Here is a 23637-nt window from a genome sequence, read left to right on the forward strand (position 1 = left end):
GTCCTATTGCCATCCTTAGTTGACGGTGAATTTTCTTATGTTTTTTAGTTTAAAGAATTAAACAAATATATGAATAAAATATATTCCTGATTTGTTTAATTTTTAAGAGATGAGGAGGCCAAGGTAATGAGAACTTACATCATCACATCTACATGGCAACCATAATATTCCTCTTCTCATAATTAGGGGCATGACATTCGCTGCCTGAGTAGCCAAATATCCCAATGGACCCAATCAATCCAGCTATTTTTTCTAATTTTAATAATAAATATTAAATCATATTCCTTGTCTCTTTCTCTTTTCTTTTTTTAAGTCAATTATATTCCTACTTGTTTGGTGTCTTGTTATAACAAAATTATAGTAGCATTTTTTGTTTTTTGGGTTGGTCCAATACCAATAGGGAGCAAAGAAAACAGCAACAAAATCTGTAATTATTGCCTCTCTAAAATAAAATAAAAAAATCTGCAATTATTACAATAAAACTGAATTAGCCTCACACAATTAGAATTATATCCTGAAACCGTTACTCCACAAAAAAAAAAAAAAAAAAAAAAAAAACTGAAACCATTCCGTTTTGGAAACCCTGCTCCAAAGTACACGGTGGAAGTGACCAAACCGCGTCACACAATAAAACACCGTCTAACGTATGTGGATTTTTTATTATTATTATTTATTATTTATTTTTTTGGTTGAGGAAAGTGTGGATATATTAAAGAGATAAAGACCGCACTTTAGTGTCCTCGTCTTATTACTAAGATTTTATGGTTTAAACAAATTGTTTGTGGAGATTATTGTGAACTGTTAAGCACCCACCAACATTCAACAGATATTGCTTAATGAGAGTTCAGAGTTCAGAGTTCAGACGTAAGAGAAATTGTATTTTATTTTATTAGATCTGACCTTAAGGTAACCTATTTAAAAATATAAGATCATTTGGTCGTTGAACTCTAACTGCCAAGAGTGGTTACATTCTTTTTTAATATCTTCACATGGTTATGTTCTGTTTGGGACATTAATTTTTGCAAATGTTGCACCTAAACCAATGTCTGTGAGTATATTTTGATTGTGTTTTCTGCCCAACGTCTTCTTCATATTCTATTGGAGGATGAACAAAAGAGTCCATTTTGTTTGCTGCAATTTGTTGTGATAATATGTAGACACAAGGTAGTCTTTGAAGACTTTAACCCTGACCCAGTGTGCTGACAAATTGTATCAATAAGACTCTTATCCAAATTCACATTTTAGCTTATAAGATTTGTGCGGTCAAAACTACAGAAAACAACAACAATATACAATATGCCATAGAAAACTCAACCAGTTTGTTTCAATGAGACTTTCAGGACAGAGTCTCAGGACATACTCAAAAAGTGGTTTGCTCATATGCGTGACTGGAAGAAGGTACAGAAATTATTATGTGGAATGCAAGACTGTCCTTGTAGAGGTTGTACATGTGCTGGCTACTTTGGTTGCTTTTAATCCTGATAAATATCAGAGTTGTTGCTTTTAATCTTGATAAATATCAGAGTTGTTGTTTTCTTAATAAGTAGTCCAAGTTTGGTTGCCAGATGATGCGCTTAGTGGCCTAGAGCTCAATGATCAACTGTCTTGATCAAGGGGAGAGCCAACAGGAAAGAAAAATGGACTTTGTTCTGACATTCATTGTCAAAAAGTTTGGTGCCTGCCCACTAAGGTGTTGAAATGGAATTTCTACCATAACATTACATTTTTTTTTAGAGAGTTTCAACTTATGGTATCCGTTCTTGATGATGCTTTTTATCATCAGACCAGGACACCAATTGGTTCTTGGTGTAAGCAGAAATTAAACCCTAAATCTCTTATTCAACCATAAAAAATTTTATCAGTTCAGTTAACTGGAACCAACACATAACATCTTTATATATGCATCTAAATGGAGAATGCTTCATTAATGAAATAAATATATAGTGTCTTTTTCTGTATACATGACATATATGTAACCTTTTAACTGGACTCTAATGCATGGGTGGCGGAAATTTGACATTATGGTATAACTGAACTTCCTAATGGTTAACCAAAACATCTGAGAAATGCGGGGTATAAAAACCGCTAATCAGCTGTTGGTGATATATAACTTGTACCTTTCTGTTGCCCTGTGATCTCAGGCATAGCAGTTGACTACCCCCACGATGATTATTGGTCTGATGTACATCTATTTCTGATTCTTTCATGTTGTAATTGTGCGTACAAACTCACGTACCAGGAAATGTGCTGCTAGTGCTAGAAAGGATTATGAAGGCACAAACAACAGAAAGTGAGAACACGGACACCCAAGTGTTCTCTGTGTACATCTCCATTGCATCAGTAAAAGAAAACCGAGTGCGGTTTTCAGCCCAGTTACGTAGCCGATCTGCCTCTGCTGCATATAAGGCCCTTCCCTGCATAAAAATTAAGAATACCCATAAAAATATTGACCAAATTAAGAAAACCCAAGTGTTCTACAAATACCACTCCAGCTGAAACACATTTATCAACGTAAAAAATTACTCCCTTGGAAATATTGACCAAATTTCCAATAAACCCTTTTTAAAATTAAGAATATATAAGTGAAAAGCAGGAAGGGAATATCACATTTTGACTAACAAAAAAAGGGGGGGGGGGGGGGGACTAACAATATTTAAGAATCTATATGTTTAGTGATTACTGTAAACACATCAATATGTTATTTACGTATTTAAAACTTACATATCAACATGTTAGTGTCACATCATTACCAGTTTCTTGCATCTGTATCCAAAATCCATGCTTAATAGGTCTAATCAATTATAAAATCTAAATCCCTGAAAGTTACAAACTTGGAAATCAATGCCCCTAATCCCTAAGTTACTTTTTTTTTTTGAGGAACCCCACTGGGGCCTAAGTTACTTAAATTCATTGGTATACAACTAAAGAGGCAAAACTATGAGAACTAGAAATTAAAATCCAGATAATAGACTCTTGAGGTTTTACCTATTGTCATTACAATTGTTGGCTTGCCTGAACTGTGTGTCACCAGCTTAGCAGGCATGACAACTTACCAATTCCAAATAACAAATGTATCAAAAAGGGAAAATTTGAAGTCGCTCTTCCCCACAAAGTTCAGTTTTGATATAGGAAATCCATTTAAGTAATTAATATATGAAGTCATCTAATGCCATGAAATATAAATTTTGAATGACAGTAAAAAAATTTCAAAATCTAGTAACTTGACATGAAAGTTCTGCCACTGCATGGGGTGTCAAATGCTTTCACAAAATAACTAGGATTACCTGGTCATCAAACCAGCGACCTCGTCGTACCCATGCAGTGACTAAAGCAAGTAATATTCTGGGAGGGGTCAAGTAATTGATTGCCTTCCCAGATCCTTTTACAACTCGCATTCTTGGTACTAAAGTTCTAGCAACTGTTTCTGGATGCTCACAGATGATGTTAAACATTTGCTTATTTTGTATAGTCGAGCCACTGCAATCAAAGAGAAAATCGCAGTAAATGCATATAAGGTTAGGACATTTATTACAGCTAGACAGTTAGGCAAACAGTTGCAACCTTCAAATCTACATATAATGATATAGACCCAAAAAGAAGAAATAGACAAGGGTAAGACCAATAGTTCAGGGACTTAAGGCCCTTTAATATTTGTTAGGAGATGAATAAGAATGGAGCCATAAGTGCATTGCAAAATGCAGGGATATATATTCCATACCTAAGCAGAAGATCTGTAAGGACCATGCCTGGAGATGCTGTGTGCACCCCAACTTTGGACCGCTTGCACTCTTTCAAGAGTGATGCTTGAAGCTGCCTTAGGCCACACTTTGTGGACCCATAGCTACAAGTCAAAGGATATAAAATAATGAAAATCGTTCTGAGTCACCAACAACTTGGAATAGTACAAACTTCCATGAATCATTGAATAATGATTAGCAAAAACCATGACATACCTATGCTCACTAGAGAATAAACTAAATTCCCATAGTACTAAAAATTGAACTTACACAGCTGTTAGAGGGGTACTAGATCCCCCTGAGCCTGCACCATCCATGTTAAATATGTGGCCCCCCTTAGCCTGGTTCTTCATCACACGCATGGCTTCTCGAGTGCAGAGTAGGGAACCAACCATGTTTGTTGAGACAATCTACCATGAAACAAAGTGGTACTCCGCAAATCAGTTGCTACTTTGAGTGCAATATGTATATACTACTTTGATGTATTGATAGTGCCCTTAGGTCAACACAAGAAATAAACCCCAATAAAAAGGTTGATGCATGACATATAGAACTATGAGCAGTTGTAAATGCTTTGGTCAACACTAATATGTAAATAAATGAAAAGAGGGGGATCAGGGAGAGGGAACAAAAACCATCTTAGACATTACTTAAGCTTCAGAGCTTGAAACTTGAGCAAATAACAAGTAATATAAACAACAAAAACCGGCCATATTTAAGATATGTCAAACAGAACAGGATTCAATATAACAGCTCCTAGCACATCTGGTTGGTACCTCCTAGTGTTTCTAAAGCAATTCAAATCCCTACTCCCCCATTGTAACTATTGAATTATCAAAATAAATAAATAAATAAATAAATACAGCAAGAAGTGTTTCACATAATAATACCTGTTTAACATCTTCATCAGAGAATTGCAGCAATGGTCTAAAACCTTTATTTGTGCCAGCATTATTGATCTGCCCAGGAGTATAAGTATTAAACAGAATCACTTAGTAATTGAGAGAAAATTAAAAAATTTCATGCTACATTAAATTCAAGAAATCTCAGCTCTTATTTTAACTTAACCAGGAATGCACAGGAATTAAATTTGCAAATGATTAATAGAGATAAGAACAAATAATAGCCAGTATATCGACCCTTCTTGATCAGTTGTGTAAAAGGCATAAATCCAATCATAATAAGGTAAGACCATCCAACTTATTTGGTTCTTGTAACTAAAGTTTGCAGTTACAAGGAGATAAAATTATTTTCCCATATTTCTTCTTGTTTCGAATCTGAGCGTCACTGGTTGTGTAGAAACTGCTACTGAAAAGTATTAGTTTTGACACAACACAACCAAAAGACAAACATCTGAAATCATGCGGGAAGCAAAAGAGACAATTTAATTTTATTTCTGTTTGAACATCAATTGTATTATTATTTTAGGCCCAAGTATTTAATTAGGTTAAATAGAATTTTTATTTAAAGTTTAGGCCCTTTAGAGTATTTTTGTCACTCAATAAGTAGGGTTTCCTACACCTTAGGGTTTAGTTTTCCCATATATGCAAACAATTGTACTCCTTTTGGAGAGGATTCAGAGATGATTTTCATAAATGAAAAGTTTCTTTTAGTTTATTTGGCCTGGGGCTGACTCCAGCCAACCCTAGGTGTTGACTTCTAGTGGTTTTTCTTGCTTGGTGTTGACTCCAAGCAAGCGTAGGTTCTGACTCCTAAGTTCCTATCCTTTATTTTCCTGTTGCTTAATTTTGTTCTGGTTGTCTTGCATAAGAAAACTAGAGAGCCAAAATTAGTATGCCTTAAGAGTAATCCGTCTTCCAAAGTTCGACCAAGCAAGGTGTTACAAAAGCAACAACGATATGGAAGCATTCATGATAATTTGAAATTACAATGCACAGCCTAAAAAACACAGAAATTTCATATATATATATATATATATTATTCAGTAGCAAAATACTCATGATTGAGAAGCAACACACATCAATTAAAATGGATCAATCACTCACCCAAATGTTGATAGAACCAAGCTCATTGACAGCAAAGTTTGCCAATTTCTGCACATCATCTGGTTCACAAACATCGCATGCTATGCCTACCACTTTTGCATGTTGCAGATTTTTCCTGGCTGAGCCACTTGCAGTGGTTATAACATCCTTTAGGTTCTCTTCAAGCTCTTTGACAGTCATATGTACAGACTCGGGGCTGCCTTCACAAGATCCAACGCAGAGGTGTTGTGAGTGATACTTATATAGAAATTATAGGCACATAATAGAATTAAGAAAATACTATTTCTGAATACCACCTGCGAGAAGCAACAACCACACGATCTCCAGAAAGAAGAAATTCACGAGCAAGCGCTTTTCCCAATCCCCTTGTACTGTACCAGACATAAAGGACATGCAGTGATAGACAAGCATTATTTATCCATTATCAATAACTCATTGGTAGCCTATGTACCCAAATCTTGATTAAACCCAAGTGAATCATCCTAGACAGAGGATTAGTTGAACATAGGAATTGTAATAAAAGGAACATTTACACATGTTTTAAGCATCAACATCAAATATATATAGCATCTTCCAATATAATTTTCATATCATATGCAAACCTTCATGTTAATCTGACACTATAGTGTCTCTACCCAGACTACCCTTCCCTTCCAACTCAAATACATAATTCAACTGACTAAAGGAGGAAACTTTGGGAGAGGAGCATGCAAAAGCATTAAGCAATGATTGCAGAACATTCTATTTAAACAAAATGCAGAAGTAATAGGATTTCAAACAAAATCTTGGAGTAAAACAAACTAGTTTATCCAGCTTAGGAAAAGAGACTTAGAAAGAGCGAGAGGTCACCTTCCAGTAATGATAACATTGCGTGGACCAGCTCGACAATGTTCATCTAACACCATATTAGCACCTACCATTGTTCCAATAATAATTCCTCCGAGCCAGCTATACCAGATCAAAGTGTTCATCTGACTATCTCCACCTTCACAAAATTACAAATTGAATTATTACATATATGAGTTATAGTCATTATGGTATCTCAAAAATGCATGCATTCTCACAATCAGAGTGCATCTTTGCTAACCTGATAACTGAAATCCAACTGCAAGTATCACACCAGTGCTCATCATGGTTATGATATATCTTCCGACTTGGAGGGCAATCTAGTTGTGAAACAGAGTAATATAAAAGTCAAACATTTGCTCACCAATTGGAGTTAATAACATATAACTTTAACAACACATATCATAGCCTACGATAACTGATTCACCAATAAATAAATAAAGGGAAACCAACTCAACTCAATTCAACTAAAGCCATAATCCCAATTAAATTGGGGCCGGTTATAAATCCTTATCAACTAATGGGATTGGCCATAGGTAATCATTTCTGCCATTCTATCCTCTCTAAAATCGTACTCTGTCACCTCCCTTGTAAACATATAATATCTCACTAGTTCTGCTCATATTATTTTACACTTTTATCTACCTCTTTCCATCCCCTCAACGGCTCAACTTGAATTAAATTACTCTTTTTCACCAGTGCATGAAACTTTGCACTAGTATGATTTGAGCACTAGTATCTACCTCTTTCCATTTTCTCAAGCCATACTCCCCTGAATTGAGCAAAAAAATTGTGAATTCACAAATTCTAATTAGTAAACAAAAACAAAATTTTGAGTCATGAGCTCTTCGTAGTTAAAAATTGAATGGCTGAACAAATAAAACAAAAACATTAGGCTCCGTTAATAAGTGTAAAGTTTAAGTTTCAATTTTCTAGTCCACCGTATAACAGCTTCAAGATTCACACAACTTCAATATCTTCACTTCTCTAATATTTTGAAAGCAACCAACAGAATAAAGATTCAATCCAACAAATATACACTGGTAACATTACTCGCTGTGAGATATAGAATTCAATCACATATTCACCAAATCAGACAATACATCATAGTAAGTTAATAATCTCATCCAGATCATATTTAAAACAAAGAAAAACAAATCGCATACAACTCACCGAAGAGAATACTTCCTCCACTTTGGCCACAGCCTTGTCATACTCATCACCACCCAAAATAGTAGTTCTAAAAGATTTCCAAAACCCACTTCCCCTTTCGAGCTTAGCCTCACTTTTCTTCAAATTCCCACTCTTTCTCTCACTTACAACCTCTTTCTCTTCCACTCCACCACCCTCCTCGCACCTAAACGACCTGCAGTACTGTTTCAGTTTCAAGCACAACCCATTACGCCCACCCACTCGTCCCGACCTGGACCGGCATAAACCCGGTCCAAGCACCACTGGTTGGCCGGTCCTGTAGTGGTCGAAACTTTGTGAGAATATGTGTAGCCTACTAACTGTGGCCATGGCTATACCTATGACAAACTGAGACTTGCTATCTAGTACTTTTAAGTTTTAAGGTTCGTGTTATAACTGTTCCAAGATAATTGGGTGTGAGATTGAGTTACTGTGAGAGTTCCCTACTTTTGTACGTTGGATTTTTTTTTTTAGAGGTAAAGTGAAAATATATATATAAAAAATCTGAGAGAGAGAAAGAGATTCGGAGAAGACCTATAGGAAGGTAGGGGACTGTGATGACCACACGTTAAAGCAACCTCATCTCCAACCGTACCTGTTGAAACGTGGCTTTGTTATGGGGATTTTGGTCGCTGCGTGTCGCTTTTTGTTTGGTGGGTCGGGACGAAGGGTGACGCTTGTACGTATTGTGCACTGAAATCAGTTGTGTAAGAATATCTAAAAGCGTTGTAGAGGCGATAATTTTAGTTGGCTTAGCATGAAAATGTCGCCGTAGGAAACTCTTCGCTTGATTGCGAAGGCTGATTGGTCATTTGTGGGGTCGCGAGATATATCGTGCAATGATTGGTCATTTAGAGCATTTCCATTGTCAATTCTAAACAGTATATGGTGGGAAAATTGAGAATCCGTTGGAAGACAGCTGAAAATTGAAAATATTATAACAAAATAATTTTTAAATATGTGAATAGTATATAAAATAATTTTTAAATATGTGAATAGTATCGTGAGACTTATTTTTAATTTTTTTAATAAAGTAATAGTGGGTCCTGTGAACAGTGCATGAATAGTAAAAAAATTGACAAACGAGACATATATATATATATATATATATATATATATATATATATATATATATTCTCGCTTGCTAGTGTATGCGTGTTGTAGGAACCTTGCCTTGTGCACCACTTGGTTTGTAAACAGGCCATTTAGCAGCAATGAACCAAGTCCAGTCCCTTCAAACTACAGCAAGAGGACCCTGGGATCCTTGCTTAAGCTTGGGCTTGGACGCTGTTCAAAAATTGACCCTCACAGGCTTCCATTCGATGGTTCTTCGCTCGTCCTTGTTCTTTTGATCCACCTTCGCACACATGTCCTACCCGAAACAAGGATTGAAAACATCGATGGGTTTGGAGTCCCGAGAGGAGTTTCCGATGCTGTGTGGCGATAAGATAATTTGTTGAATTTGTTTGTTTAATGAAATCTGGTTGAGCACGACGAGGTTAAGGTCATATTGGGAGTAATTGGAAGTGGAATTGAAATGAGGGAGAGTAATGAGAGTGAGAAGAACGATGAAGAGGTACCTTTTGTTGCGAAGGAAATGCCTTCATATTGTGCTGGTTGGAAATCATCTATATTATTATATAATAATAGGTGAAACCAAGAGAAACTCAAATTAGATTTCCAAATTAGAGTTTCAATTTTGCGCCATGTGTCCTAAATTATTTATTCTTGAAGAATTTTATTTCTTAATTTTAGAATCAAATGTGGGACCACATCATAAATATTCATCAAAATGAGTTATTAAGTACAAAAACCAAAGAAGTTGGCTTTCTGTTTGTACATTTAATTGGTTTTTTTTTTCTCTAAAATTAAGAAATAAATATAAAAATAAAACTTAAATAAAAAAAAGTTAACGGTAGAAACTAACAACACATTAACGGGGAACTTAATTAAAAATGAATGAAATTTAGAGGACTGAAATGACAAAACCTAAACATATAAGACTGGAATGAAAAATGGTGAAACTTAGAGGATGAATTTTGCATTTTGGCCTAAAATATACAGTTTAAAACATGAAATTTTTCAAAAATTGCATTTTTCATTTAAAAATTTAGAAAATTAAATTAATTTATCCTAACCAGATATCAAATGCATTAATTTCATGATTTGATAGTCAGAATTCCAAAATGATTATTCTACAGGTTTGCAACTAGTTTAACTTGAGAAAAAAAAATTATTGTACCCAAGGGCAGAGCTAGAGGGGCAAGGAAGGGCAATTGCCCCCCGGACTCCTCCAAAAATTTCATAACTATACTCCATATGAGAAGAGTTTGGCCCCTTTGATTCATTAACATAGACAAAAAAAAACAAAACAAAACAAAAAAAACAAAACAACACTCAATAAAGGAACTAGAAATTGACATAGTCTCACTTAAAAAACATTTTTTTTTAAGAATAAAAGAAGTTGTTTTTTCAATTTTTAATTTTATTTTTGATCCAGAGACATCAAAGTTAATAAGTCAAAAGAACTTTTAACTTTGGCTTGTCTCACATTTTCACTTTCTCGCTAATATATTGTCACCACACTTCTTGCCTTTTATTTTTTATTTAATTTATTTACAATGTAAGAAACACAATAATTTCCATAAATAGTTGAGGTAGTAATGTTTGTTATTTATTTTTATCTGGATCAATCTTTGACATTATTTTTTTTATATATCATTAACAACTAACCACCATAACAATTATGAAAATTTTTGTGCCTCTAGAATTATTGAAAATTTTTCATGTCTCTTGCCATTTTAATTAGTGTATCTCATAATAATAATAATAATAATAAGAGATGAGTTCAAGTTACACCTGGTGTAACTTTAAAGAGTTACACATTTTTTAAACTATTGGATTTAAGTAGATTCAATGGTAAAAAAAGACACCCATTAATGCTAATATTTTGATTAAGATCTCATTAATTATCCCTCATTTATTATATTTTTTGCCTATCTTTAAACCCAAAAAAGTGTTCTCTCTCTACGTTTCTCTCACTGTCTATCATAGCAAACCTTAAAGCCTGTTCATCCACAGATTCTTCAATACCATGTGAAATTTCAGATCATATAGAGCTCTTGTCACTCACGGGACCACTAACAATTAGTGTTATATCTCAGATTAAAACAAGTCATCAGAATTTCATTAATAACTCAAACTAAAACAATCAGTGTTATATCACAGACATAGTTTTGGCTGACCGTAAAATGTTAGTAGATATAGCAAGAAGTAATTAGGTGAAAGATCGAATCAGCTCTAACTTCCTCATTTATAGCCAAAAAGATTGATGGAAACACATGCCTACAATGGCAATAATTCATTCAAAAGAGAATCAACTAGGAAATAGAGACAGAAAATGAAAAAATCTATAGTTTTCAAGTAGCAAAACACATGTACAATGTTCAGAAAACATTAGATAGTTATTACAACCATAGCTTACAAATCAGCAAACTCTTTATTGTTGTTTTTTTTTTCATTTTTTATTTATTTTTAAATTGATTGGATAACCAAATCAAAAAACTCTTATTTAAAAGTTCACATGCCCCAAATAAGAATAAAAATCATCTGCCCAAGACTACATACGAACTGACTTAACAATTCAAGGAATACAGGCAGCAACAACCAACTTTAGCATCCATGGATTGTGTATCAGAACAAAAAAGGTCAGTAGCATAACCATAATAAAATAGGTTCCATTATGTTATTTTTTTATTATTATTTTTCCTTCTACTGCCGGCAATCTATCCATGGAGGTGGAACAAAAGGTGGAAGAGAAAGAGATAGAGAGAGAAACGTAGAGAAAGAGTCAAATATAACACTTTTTTTTGGGTTTAGAGATAGATATACTAAAATATAATAAATGATGGATAATTAATGAGATCCTAATAAAAATATTAGCATTTATGAAGGTCTTTTTTGACCATTGGATCTACTTAAATCCAATGGTTTAAAAAATGTGTAACTTGAACTCATCTCTAATAATAATAATAATTGTGGGGGTGATAGGCTTGGGGGTACATATTTATGTATCTATTGGGCTAGAGGCCCAATCTGAGGACATTAAGTAGTCCGAGGATAGGAAAATATCTTCTTAAGGATCCATATTGGTAAGTAAAGGGGTGAAGTTTGATCAGGATTGTCCAAGAGGGTGGTCTGAGGAGGAATACGTCCTCAACTGAGCAAAGTCGAGGTCGAGAGGTGTGGTCTGCCACCCAAAAACAACTTTCCAGGAGATCATGTAGGTAAGGATATACATGGTAAGAGTACAGGACTAGGAAAGACTGTGAAATATCTAAAGGGAAAGCTGCTACCACCGCATTGAATACTCTGCAGCTAACTCTCTAGCCGCATTAATGAGGAGGTGATGCCTGTGCATCAGTGTGCAGCCTTACAGCTACTCCCAAAAGCTTCAGGGAGGTGCTGATGGGACAAGTATCCATACTAACAATCTGATCCATACCTGGAGGATAGAGAGAGGGGGAAAGGATGATATAAAAGGCAGAGGAAACCTTCAGAAAGGGGGATCGAAGAGAAAGGAAAAAGAAAACACAATAGACCAAAGAACAATATTTGTAATCTATTTTTAAGTGAGATATACAAAAGAATTAGCCTCCTCGGATTGAGTCCGAGGATGATTTTCCTTACATAAGTTTGTATCATCTTTACTTCTTGGTCATCTTGGCCCATGGCAATTGATAGACAAACTCATTAGAACCCAGATTCCAAACCCACTCTCTAAAAATTCATTGTATTGGATTTTTTGGGCCTATCTCCTTCCTATTTTGGGCTTAGGTGCAAAATGTGTCTTTACAATTAGCGCCATATGTGGGAAGTTTTGGTGTTTTATTGAGTGTAACGGCCAGTTATGGTAGGTTCAAGTCCCCACCAGGCAAAGTCTTTGGGGTCCCAACATCAAGATCATCCCCTTAATCTTAAGCAAAGAGGGGATTGGGAAGGGAGTGTGCACACCACCCATACTAACATGAGTCAATCTTGGGGTAGAAGCCATGTTTCTCACGTAGATAGTGCCAAGGCCATGCAGCTGGAGATCAATCATTTGAAGAGGAAGTTACATCACGAACGACGAAAGCGAACTCCTTCCATTTCTAACCCTTCTTCTGATGATGATGGGGATAGTAGTTACAGGCCTAGGTCAAGGACTCCCCCTAGTAAGTCTCTCTTGTATGAAGAGGACAACCCTCATGTCCGTAAGAATAGGAATTCATCATGCAAAGCCTGGGGAATGACGCTATGAGCAGAGCGTTGAACCAGATTTCTAAATCACCTTTCACGTGTAGAATTGACGTAGGGAAACTTCCTCAGCGCTTCACTTAGCCAACATTCACCATGTACAATGGCTAAACAGACCTTGTGGAGCATATGAGCTATTTTAATCAGAGGATGGCTGTGCATTCCAAGAATGAGGCTCTGATGTGCAAAATTTTCCCATCCAATTTGGGACCTGTGGCGATGAGGTGGTTTGACGACTTGGGGGTAGGTTCTATTGATTCTTTTAAGGAACTTACCCAAGCCTTTGGATCTCGCTTCATTACGTGCAGTAGGATTCCTCGGCCTTTAGATTCTTTGCTGTTTATGACCATGCGAGAAGAGGAGACCTTAAAAACATACTCAGACAGGTACTAGGAGATGTTCAATGAGATTGATGGGGACTTCGATGATGTGGCCATAAGAACTATCAAGGTCGGCCTACCTGCTGAGCATGGTCTAAAGAAGTCATTAACAGGGAAACCGGTTAGTAATGTACGCCAGCTCATGGACCGCATTGACAAGTATAAAAGGGTCGGGAAGGACTAGCAGTTAGGAAAAGGCAAAGCGAAGGTGGTCTCTCAGGATAGGAGGGACTTCAGGTGGGATAAGTACAACAATAATCGTCCTCGGCGAGATTTTTCTAGGCAGTCTAGGGTTGCTGCTGCACCACAGGTGGTTAACGCGTTGTTTCAAGAGCTAGTGCATCAAATCTTAGAAAAAATCAAGAATGAACCTTTCTTTCAATGGCCCAATAAAATGAGAGAAGACCCCGCAAGGTGCAACCAAAACCTTCATTGTCAATACCACCAAGAGCGAGGACATACAATCGAGGATTGTCGAACTCTATGGAGCCATCTGCAATAGCTTGTTCGAAGTGGCAAGTTAAAGCAATTCATGTATCACCCAACGGGCAGGGACTCCCGGTAGGATCGAGATTTTAGGGGGATGCTTCTTCGAAACCGCCTTTAGAAACAATCAATGTTATTCTTGTTGTCCCGGGAGAAGTTGGTTCTCACTACTCTAGGGTGTTATCCATAGCCCAACTATCTGTAGGGACATCCTTCCCAGAGCCGAAGAGGAGCAAGATGGTGGTCCGTCCAACGCTGAGTATCTCTGATGAGGATAAGGCTGGTACCTTATAGCCATATGACAATGCATTGATGGTTACTCTCAGGATAAGAGGGTTTGATGTAAAGCGGGTATTGGTTGATCAAGATAGTGGGGTGGAGATTATGTAACCTGACCTGTATAGGAGGTTGGGGCTGAAGTATGGAGATTTAACCAGTTATGATTCACCATTTGTAGGCTTTGATGGGAAGGTATTCATACTAATGGGGCATATCAAATTGCTAGTGCAAGCTGGGTCGGAGATGGTAGAGGTGAATTTCATCATGGTAGATGCATTTTCTCCCTACACAGCCATCCTAGCAAGACCCTGGCTTCATGCCTTAGGGGCTGTCTCCTCTACCTTGCATTTGAAGGTGAAATAGTCATCAGTGACCAAGTTAATGAGCTAATAGGAAGTCAGTCTATGGCTAGGCAATGTTTGGTGGCCGCGATTAGACATCAAGCTAAAGGAGAGTCCTTGGCATCAAATGAACAAAGTTTGTAGCAATCAAAGGAGCTGGTGTTATCTGGGAATCCAATGGAGATGGTAGAGTGTGAAGGGTTAGAAAAGGTTATTATAGGTAACAATAAGGAGAAGTACTTTCAGGTTGGAGCTCAACTGCCTCCTCAGAAGAAGGACGAGTTAATAATGTTTCTTAGGGAAAACATTGATGTGTTTACTTGGAGTGCTTACGAGGCCCTAGGGGTGGATTCGAGCTTCATTTGTCATCATTTGAACGCCAACCCAACTATCATACCAAGGAAGCAACCACCTCGACGATCATCAAAAGAGCATTCCGAGGCTATCAAGGAGGAGGTAATCAACTTCACAGATTTGAATAAAGCTTGCCCCAAGGACCCCTTTCCAATGCCTCGTATAGATCAATTGGTGGATGCCACTGTTATACAATGAGTTGTTTTAAACTCCCGGTCACATTGTGCCATGAATTAGAAACTCTTATTCAAAAGTTTTAGTGGGGTCAAAGGGGAGATAGAAGAGAAGTGCATTGGGTGAAGTGGGATGAGTTGTGTCAACATAAAAATTAAGGAGGTATGAGATTCAAGGACCTCTCAATGTTTAATGAGGATATGTTGGCTAAATTGGCTTGGCGGCTTCTCCATGATAAAAATTCTCTTTTCCATAGGGTGTTCAAAGCAAGATTTTTCCCTAGAGGAATGATCTTAGAGGCAAAAGATTCTCAACCTCGTATGCATGGAAAAGTATTCTTATAGGTTGAGATGTGATAGCTAAGGGAGCTTTGTGGAGAGTAGGCGATGAGAAACAAATTAGAATTTGGGGTGACAGTTAGCTTCCAACAAAACATAAGGCCAGAATTACTACTCCGGTGCTATTTGGACAAGAAAATGCGTGTGTTAATGTGCTGATTGATACGGTCTCTAGAAGGTAGCAGACTGATGTGATTAACCATGATTTTGAGAAAGCTGAAGCTGAAATCATTAAGAGTATTCCTCTGAATTCTATTAGTCAGCTCGATGTAATGGTTTGGCCTTTCACTCCATCAGGCCGTTATTCAGTGCAGTCGGGCTACTGATTCTTGCAAGACAGTTCGGTTGCAGTACAAAGAACAGACCGTGACTTGGAATTTTGGAGAAATCTATGGGGAATGGAGGTGCCTAGCAAAATCAAAAACTTTGTGTGGCAAGCATGTAAGGAAGCTTTACCAACAAAGAGGAATTTGCTCTGCAGAAAGATCACATTGTCTGCCCTTTGTAAAAATTGTAAATCATGTGATGAGGACTGTGCACATGCTATTTTTTATTGTTCTAACTTGCAGGTGATTTGGAGCTCGGATCTACAATGGAGCTGGCTTTCGGCTTTGCAAGGACAAAATGTCAAAGAAATTTTCCAGAGAGCTTTTATAGAAAAGAAAGATGCTGAACTTCTAGCTTTCACGGGATGGGCAATTCGGAACCATCGGAACCAAGTCAGGTTTAAGGAAGCTGTGTGTCCTTTAACCTATATACTTCCGTTGTTAAAGGATAGGAAGGCTGAATTCCAGAATCTCTAATCGACTATAAGGATTGCTTAGCATAGGAACCATACAAGATGGAAGCCACTAGAGTCAGAAGCTTATAAGGTGAACTATGATGGCACGATTTTTGTGGAAAAAGGAAGAGCTGGCATAGGAGTAGTCATTCGAAATGCTAAAGGATCGGTCATGGCATCTTTGTCACAACAGGTCCCTCTCCCAATAACAGTGGCCCAAGTAGAAGCTATGGTAGCCAGGAGAGCAGTTGAATTGGCTCTAGAGATTGGTCTTACAAATGTGATCATAGAAGGTGATTCAGATACCATTTACAAAGAACTTAATAGTACTGATCCATCCCTAGCTTTACATGGGCATGTGATTCAAGACATTAGATGCTTAGCTTCCTCTTTTGTTAGTCATTGTTTTACTCATATTCGTCGTCAAGGAAATAATGTAGCTCATGCTTTGGCAAGATGGACAATTAACACGCCCAATTTAACTGTCTGGATGGAAGATGTTCTACTAGACATTCAGTATCTTGTACGGGCTGATTTAGCCTCCATTGATTAATGTTAAGAAGCAGGTTTCTCAAAAAAGAAAAAGAAAAAAAGAATATAACAATCAAACAATACATTAGCTAGATTTCCAAAAAAAAGAAAAAAGAATAGAAAAAAGAAGTAAACATGAATGTGTTTGTCTAATAAATTGATGCTTGTTATTATCAGTGATGCCTAATAAATTAAAGAGGAACTAAGAGTTTTGTAACTTAACTTACACCTTTTGGTTTTTCTAATAAAGGTGTCTACAATTCAAATTCCTCAATCCCTCGATATAACTATTGAATTATTCAATATATATATATATAGAGAGAGAGAGAGAGAGAGAGAGAGAGAGAGAGAGAGAGAGAGAGAGAGAGAGAGAGAGGGATGCATTACGAGCTACACGTTAATATGGTGAGTAAAATAATTCTGTTCCATGGAAGAGTGATGCTATATGCGTGAAGAAACATTAAAAAAAAAAAAGTGATGACAAATGATGTACACCAAATAGAATGGAATGAGGCATATGTTATAGATGTATTTTTCAAAGCCTTTTATTTTCCAAGAAAGCATTTCCCATGAAGGAATCTTTAAGGACAAATTTGAGAAATGAAAGTGCATGGTGCAAATTGTTTTTTGTTTTGTTTTTTTTTTCTAATAAAAAAAAATATGGGTAAATTGCATTTTCCCCATTTATCCATTGGGTCATTTATAATTCCCTCATAAACTATAAAATCAGCCTATATCCCCCCCCCCCCCCCCCCCTTCCATTATTTAAAATAGACAAATGCCCCCTATCGTTGGTTTTGTTGTTAACATATAATGAAATATTTTGATTCTTTTAATATTCATACTAAAGTTACTAAAATACCCTTGAGGGGGTCAAATTGTAAATGGCCCAATAACCCCAATAGTTTTTTTATTTTATTTTTTGAGGGGAATAACCCCAATAGTTAACATTAAAGAATCCACAGGATGCATTTTGTTTTTATACCTGTTACTTGTATATATGACATTTTCACACTTACAAAACAACCATTAACTATTGGGTCATATGCGCTTCTTCCACAAGGGTATTTTAATTATTTCAATAGAGAATATAAAAGAAATAAAAAGATTATGATTGATCTAAACAACAAAATGGACTTACAATGGGCTATATGCTTGTTTTCAAAAGTTAAAAGAGGATATTGTGAATGACCCAATAGACAAAGGGGTAGGTGAAACTGTAATTAACCCAACAAATATTATTAGAGGATGGACAGAATCATACCATTTCCCAGGAGGCTTCTTAAAGTTGCTCTGAGTTGTAGGCTTAGAGTGTTCTGGTTGTACTACTCGTTTATCTAATAAAACTTCCTCCTCCATCCAAGAAAAACAAAAGCAGTGCTGGATAAGAAAACTAAATCCAATCATCAGAATTAATAATTTGATCTTTTCCCTAAGGAATCTTCCATTAAAAAATTTAAAGGTAATAACCACATGCGCCAGAACTGCAGTACGCTTGCAAGTTGCAGCCATACCCAATTTGTCTCAAATTACTCAAAACATTACTTTAAAAAACTTTCCTTATTTACGCACCAAACTAATCCATAATAATAAGTGCCAAAGCAGTCCCTTGACGGACACAATGAGCTTAATTGACTTGAAAGATATGGTATAGACTTGAAATTCTCATTTTCATCCATCACAACATTTTTAGAATGTTTTATGAGAGGTGCTACGTCCACAATATTTTTATAACATTTTCACAACAAATCATAAGTGGTTAGTTATTATTGGTTCAAATTTAAACTTAACACTAAGATTACTTTTTTGCCCTAACAATAACAACCAGTAACAACCTGCCACTTAAGATTTGTTGTAAAAATGTTGTAAAAATGTTGTGGACATATTATTTCTCATGTTTTATGGACAGAGTGAAACACTAAAACATTCTTATAAATGAAAAATTCTTACTAAAAAGGTCGGAATACTATTTCTTTATATCAAGTGAAAAAAAAAGAATCTTTTCCACAAAAAAAAAAAAAATCAAAAAAAGAAAAAAACAAAAGATTCATAAGATTTTTAGAATGTTTTGTGGACAGAGTGAAATACTATAAAACATTCTAAAAATGAAAAGTCGTTACTAAAAAAGTCGGCACACTATTTCTTTATATGAAGCAAAAAAAAAAATTTCCACAAAAAAAACGAGTTTCAAAAAAAGGAAAAAACAAAGAGTCAAAGCAGCCAAGGCAGGCAGCTGGCACCAGGTAGAGAGAAAAAGAAAAAGAGGAGATACTAAATTGTGTGAGAATCGGACGCGAGAGTCGGACGCGGGGTTGGGTTTCCTTTCCTTCTTTATTTCTTTCTTCACTGACCGCCAAAGACTGTTATCAAAACAAATTTCCTCTCTCACAATTCCTAGTAAATTATATATAAACAAACACAACCTCTCATTCCTCTTTCTCTCTCTCTCTCTCTCTGTCTTGTCTCTCCAATCTTCATCATTTCTTTGTTGTAATTGGAGAGACACACATTGTGACCCACAAAGCCACAAAAAAAAACCACACTGATTAGGGGATGATGAATGGGCCACACGATCATCGGTCGAGATCTGCAAAGCCGCTCACCATTCATGGCTACGCTCAGTCTGGTGACCTTCTCGGCTTTCAGAGGCTACTCCGTGACAACCCCTCTCTTCTCAACGACACAAACCCCGTTGTAAGATCTCCCTTCTCTTCTTTTTTGTTTTGTTTTTGGGTCTATGTGTTTCTTTAAGTTTGTGGGTTAATTGGGTTTTGATAATTGTATTGTATCAATTAATTTGGAGTTTGAAAAGTTTGAACTTTGGTGGGTTAGGCAGAGGCGTGTATTTTGCTGTATTAGTTTATCAAGGCAATCCAGAATGTCATTGTCCAAGTCCCAAAAAAAAAAAAAAGCATTGTTCTTTTTATTATTATTTTCTTCTTTTGGTGATTTGGAAATGTTTTTTTGGTAGGGTCTATGACTATGTAGATGTAATTTAGTTAAATATAGAGAAGTCAGAAGCACGCCCAAATGATGTTTTAATGAGATCCAAGGACAGATATGGAGATGGAGATGGAGATTGACATAGCTTGTTCACAATTGGGTTACTGGTGAATGAATTTTCTATCAGTGTGCATTAAGGATTGCATTGAGTCTTTACTCTTCTTAATCACACATTAGTTATGAGGGATCTAATTAGTTAAATTCGCAATGAGCTCGCATAATGTGTGTCATTTAGTGATAAAATGGACTTGGTTTAATTAGACTAGAGAAGTTATCATTGCTGAATAGGGGTATATGGATGTAAAGAATGAGAACGCTCTAGAGTAGGTAGGATGAAAACAGATCATATGAGTATTAACTTCGGGTAACGTAGGTGTGGAATTGATAAATAGTGGGTATGAGCTATGAGCTATCATTTAGTTAGGCTTTTTCTTTTTGTTTATATTTGCATCTAGTTTTAAATAATATATCGAGGACCATGCTTTATCATGAATTTAGTGCATTCCTGAATCTGCATGTTTTACAAAGTTGTTTAATCTTCTTTTTATGCATCCTTTTATTTTATTTATTTATTTTTGGCTTGATTTCAGATGGCACAGACACCGCTTCATGTTTCTGCTGGTTACAACAGGGCTGAGATAGTTCAATTTCTTCTTGATTGGCAAGGGCCAGGAAAGGTCGAGTTGGAAGCCAAGAACATGGTAGGTAGATTCATTGTAATTATTTTCCTTTGGCAAAAACTTGGATGATCTAGATTGTTATGATGCTTGGATTTTATTTGAGCATATGTTCATGGACTTATTGTTGTGCTTTGCAGTATGGAGAAACTCCATTGCACATGGCAGCAAAGAATGGGTGCAGTGATGCTGCACGGTTGCTTCTAGCTCATGGCGCTCTTATTGAATCCAAAGCAAATGTGCATTTTCTTCTTACCTTATGATTTTTTTTAAAGAGTTTGAGTTAACACAAGGGTTTGAAAGTGTTCTTATGTCTTCTTTTCCTGTCTTATTGAAGCAGAATGGAATGTCACCATTACACCTTGCTGTTTGGTACTCACTTCGAGCTGAAGACTGCTCTACTGTCAAGACATTGCTCGAGTACAATGCTGACTGTAGTGCTAAGGATAATGTACTGTGGGTTACAATTGCATGCTATATTTACATTTTAGTAAAAAATTATACTGTAGTAAATTGTAATACTTTGGATTGCAGGAGGGCATGACACCTCTGAATCATCTTGCACAAGGCCCCGGAAGTGAAAAGTTGCGGAAACTATTGCACTGGCATCTTGAAGAGCAGCGAAAGAGAAAAGCAATTGAAGCATGCAGTGAAACTAAAGCTAAGATGGATGAACTTGAAAATGAAATATCAAATGTAGTAGGTTTGCATGAGCTCAAAGTACAACTACGTAAATGGGCAAAGGGGATGCTTTTGGATGAGAGGCGTAGGGCCCTTGGGCTGAAAGTTGGCGCTAGAAGATCCCCACATATGGCGTTCCTTGGCAATCCTGGAACAGGTAATTTCTAGAAAGATTGTTTCTGGCTCATAATGATATCTCTATATTTGCTGTCAACACTGCTAATTTCTGTTTATTTTGCTACACCATGCTTTCTGTATTTTGAAGACAATCTCATCATAATGGGTGAGTAACCTCCCTTGAACTTTGCGGAAACCTTATAAACCTCCTATTTTCAAAAATCACACTTAGCCCCTTGAGGTTACTAATTTTATTTTAGGTCTCTGGATTTTCCTGATCATATAACCAATCTAGTTAGTAAATACTATATGAAGAGATTTTAATTTGAACAAAGTGTATTTTGACTCAATTTGCAATGGCACATAAATGATCATAGGGTTTATCCGTTATTATATATCAAAACCTCAAGGGGTGGAGTGTTGTTTATGAAAATAGGAGGTTTATGATATTTCCTCAAATCTCAATGGTGGTTAGTATAGTTCACCCCATTATAAATTAACATTATAAAAATGTAAAACATGTGTTGTTTTGGCATGTTGTTTTTATTGTGTATAATCACTAGATTTTCTATGTACAATGTGAACTTCTTGAGTTGATTTGATAAAAATCCTTATCCAAACTATTTCGGATCAACTAAGTTTCCTCCCTCTCCTGTCTCCCCTACCCCACCCCCCAAACCAAAAAAAAGGGACATACTTTAGGTAGGGGCTTGCTGGTTGTTAATTATGTTATTCAATATGTGTACTTTATGTCCATCCATGTATTTGATGCTCAATTTCTTCTGAAACCTGGAATATTTTCCAAGGGTTTTTAACTGCTGCTTTTTGCCACACCACTTGCTTTGATTGTATCAAGAGATTACTCTGTTCTATCTTGTTTAATTAACTGGAAAAACATGATTATTATTACATTCAACAGGTAAGACTATGGTAGCTCGAATCCTTGGAAAATTACTCCATATGGTGGGAATTTTACCAACTGACAAGGTAACAGAAGTGCAGCGGACTGATTTGGTTGGAGAATTTGTTGGTCATACTGGGCCAAAAACTAGGAGGAAGGTACTCCACTGGGCTTTATAAAATGTTGTTGTTATGTTTCTCCATTTATTTTATTTTATAAATAAATGGGTAGGGAGAAGTATGGGCGCTTTACTGTAACAAGCTAATAATATAACACCATGAACAGATTAAAGACGCAGAGGGAGGAATTCTTTTTGTGGATGAAGCATATCGACTGATACCTATGCAGAAGGCAGATGATAAGGACTATGGATTGGAAGCCTTGGAAGAGATCATGTCTGTCATGGACAGTGGAAAAGTCGTGGTCATCTTTGCTGGGTATAGCGAACCGATGAAGCGTGTCATTGCTTCTAATGAAGGCTTCTGCAGACGGGTGACTAAATTTTTCTATTTTAACGACTTCAGTTCAGAAGAATTAGCCAAGATTCTCCATATCAAGATGAATAATCAAGCAGAGGAGAGCTCTTTGTATGGATTTAAGTTACACCCTTCTTGTACTGAAGAAGCCGTGGCAGCACTGATAGAGAGTGAAACAACGGAAAAGCAGCGTAAGGAGATGAATGGTGGTTTAGTGGATCCAATGCTAGTTAATGCTAGAGAGAATTTGGACCTGAGGCTCACTTTTGATTGTATAGACACAGATGAAATTCAGACTATTACCCTAGAAGATTTAGAAGCTGGTCTACATCTGTTATCACGAATGTCATAGTCTTGGATAACTATGACAAGAACTCAGCAAGCATTCTTTTGGCAGCCTATTAGGACTTCTTCAAATTGAATTAGGAAGATTTTTATCCGTACGCCTTTCCCTTCTTTGCACCATCTTGTAGGATTAGTTGCAGTTACTGTCAAAGATGTTGAAGCAGGCATGAGTAGCACTCATAGCTGGTGGGCCTATTTCCAATGAATTAATTTAATATCCTTTTGTCTTTGTAATTGAAAACTTCACGGCATCTGTCAATGGTGCTTGAAATCTTTGCTGGGTGGGGTTCTATTCAATTCATTATTTTGATTGATTTATTTGTGCCAATAAAATTCTTTTAAGTATCGATTTTTCTTGTTATTTGATGGATATCTAAATTCACATTGTTCAGCCAAACAATAAGATATTGCACAATTGCATGCATTTAGATCATTTTCATTTTGTTTACTAATTTTCTCTTCAAAACTGGTTTTGTGCACTTAAAGTCACAGGGAATGAAGTATGAACGGTTGGAGCAGTTGTTTGTTACTTCAATATAGGAGTCATATATGTTCAAAAAATGCTTGTGGGAGAGCTAAAATTTTCTCTATTCGTTCAGCCAAATTAATCAGATGAAAAGCTTAAAAGAGTAACTTATGATTTTGGTACCTGAATTTTATATTAAAGTTTAATTTCTCCTTTTAAACTGCCAGTTTAA

At 36.3% G+C, this 23637-nt stretch overlaps 3 protein-coding genes across 4 annotated transcripts; 2 read left to right on the plus strand and 1 right to left on the minus strand.

Annotated features, from left to right (window-relative positions):
* Window positions 1–1898: 1898 nt before the first annotated feature.
* Window positions 1899–8393, minus strand: LOC142637958 (putative chlorophyll(ide) b reductase NYC1, chloroplastic). Its single transcript, XM_075811947.1, has 10 exons — window positions 7763–8393; window positions 6831–6909; window positions 6593–6728; window positions 6040–6114; window positions 5744–5939; window positions 4628–4696; window positions 4008–4147; window positions 3719–3841; window positions 3285–3477; window positions 1899–2414 (listed from the first exon to the last, which is right to left on the minus strand). The coding sequence occupies exons 1-10, from the start codon at window positions 8108–8110 to the stop codon at window positions 2229–2231; spliced, it is 1545 nt and encodes a 514-aa protein (XP_075668062.1). The 5' UTR covers window positions 8111–8393; the 3' UTR covers window positions 1899–2228.
* A 5078-nt stretch (window positions 8394–13471) lies between these two features.
* LOC142634159 (uncharacterized) lies at window positions 13472–14583 on the plus strand. Its single transcript, XM_075808449.1, has 3 exons — window positions 13472–13614; window positions 14118–14224; window positions 14399–14583. The coding sequence occupies exons 1-3, from the start codon at window positions 13472–13474 to the stop codon at window positions 14581–14583; spliced, it is 435 nt and encodes a 144-aa protein (XP_075664564.1).
* Window positions 14584–18952: 4369 nt separating this feature from the next.
* Window positions 18953–23286, plus strand: LOC142622875 (ribulose bisphosphate carboxylase/oxygenase activase, chloroplastic). 2 transcript variants are annotated; one of them, XM_075796434.1, is made up of 7 exons: window positions 18953–19433; window positions 20333–20443; window positions 20560–20658; window positions 20757–20870; window positions 20954–21257; window positions 22137–22276; window positions 22404–23286. In XM_075796434.1, exons 1-7 carry the CDS (start codon window positions 19293–19295, stop codon window positions 22944–22946), a joined length of 1452 nt encoding a protein of 483 aa, XP_075652549.1. In that variant the 5' UTR covers window positions 18953–19292; the 3' UTR covers window positions 22947–23286. The 2 variants fall into 2 exon arrangements, with proteins under 2 accessions (XP_075652549.1, XP_075652550.1); XM_075796435.1 differs by having other exon boundaries at window positions 20760–20870.
* The last annotated feature ends 351 nt before the right edge of the window (window positions 23287–23637 follow it).

The sequence above is a fragment of the Castanea sativa genome, chromosome 1 (assembly GCF_040712315.1).
Source record: "Castanea sativa cultivar Marrone di Chiusa Pesio chromosome 1, ASM4071231v1".
In the NCBI taxonomy this organism is placed as follows: Eukaryota; Viridiplantae; Streptophyta; class Magnoliopsida; order Fagales; family Fagaceae; genus Castanea; species Castanea sativa.

Bases quoted from the DNA above. Each gene is read 5' to 3' on its own strand.
- LOC142637958 (XM_075811947.1), bottom strand. From the start codon at position 8,110: ATGGCCACAGTTAGTAGGCTACACATATTCTCACAAAGTTTCGACCAC. The intron at 6,910-7,762 runs GTGAGTTGTATG...TTTCACAACTAG, and splicing joins TGGAGGAAGTATTCTCTTCG to ATTGCCCTCCAAGTCGGAAG. The intron at 4,697-5,743 runs GTGAGTGATTGA...ACTCCTGGGCAG, and splicing joins TTGGTTCTATCAACATTTGG to ATCAATAATGCTGGCACAAA.
- LOC142634159 (XM_075808449.1), top strand. From the start codon at position 13,472: ATGTTCAATGAGATTGATGGGGACTTCGATGATGTGGCCATAAGAACT. The intron at 13,615-14,117 runs GTATAAAAGGGT...TCACTACTCTAG, and splicing joins CTCATGGACCGCATTGACAA to GGTGTTATCCATAGCCCAAC. The intron at 14,225-14,398 runs GTACCTTATAGC...CACCATTTGTAG, and splicing joins CTCTGATGAGGATAAGGCTG to GCTTTGATGGGAAGGTATTC.
- LOC142622875 (XM_075796434.1), top strand. From the start codon at position 19,293: ATGATGAATGGGCCACACGATCATCGGTCGAGATCTGCAAAGCCGCTC. The intron at 20,444-20,559 runs GTAGGTAGATTC...TGTGCTTTGCAG, and splicing joins AGTTGGAAGCCAAGAACATG to TATGGAGAAACTCCATTGCA. The intron at 20,871-20,953 runs GTACTGTGGGTT...TTTGGATTGCAG, and splicing joins ACTGTAGTGCTAAGGATAAT to GAGGGCATGACACCTCTGAA.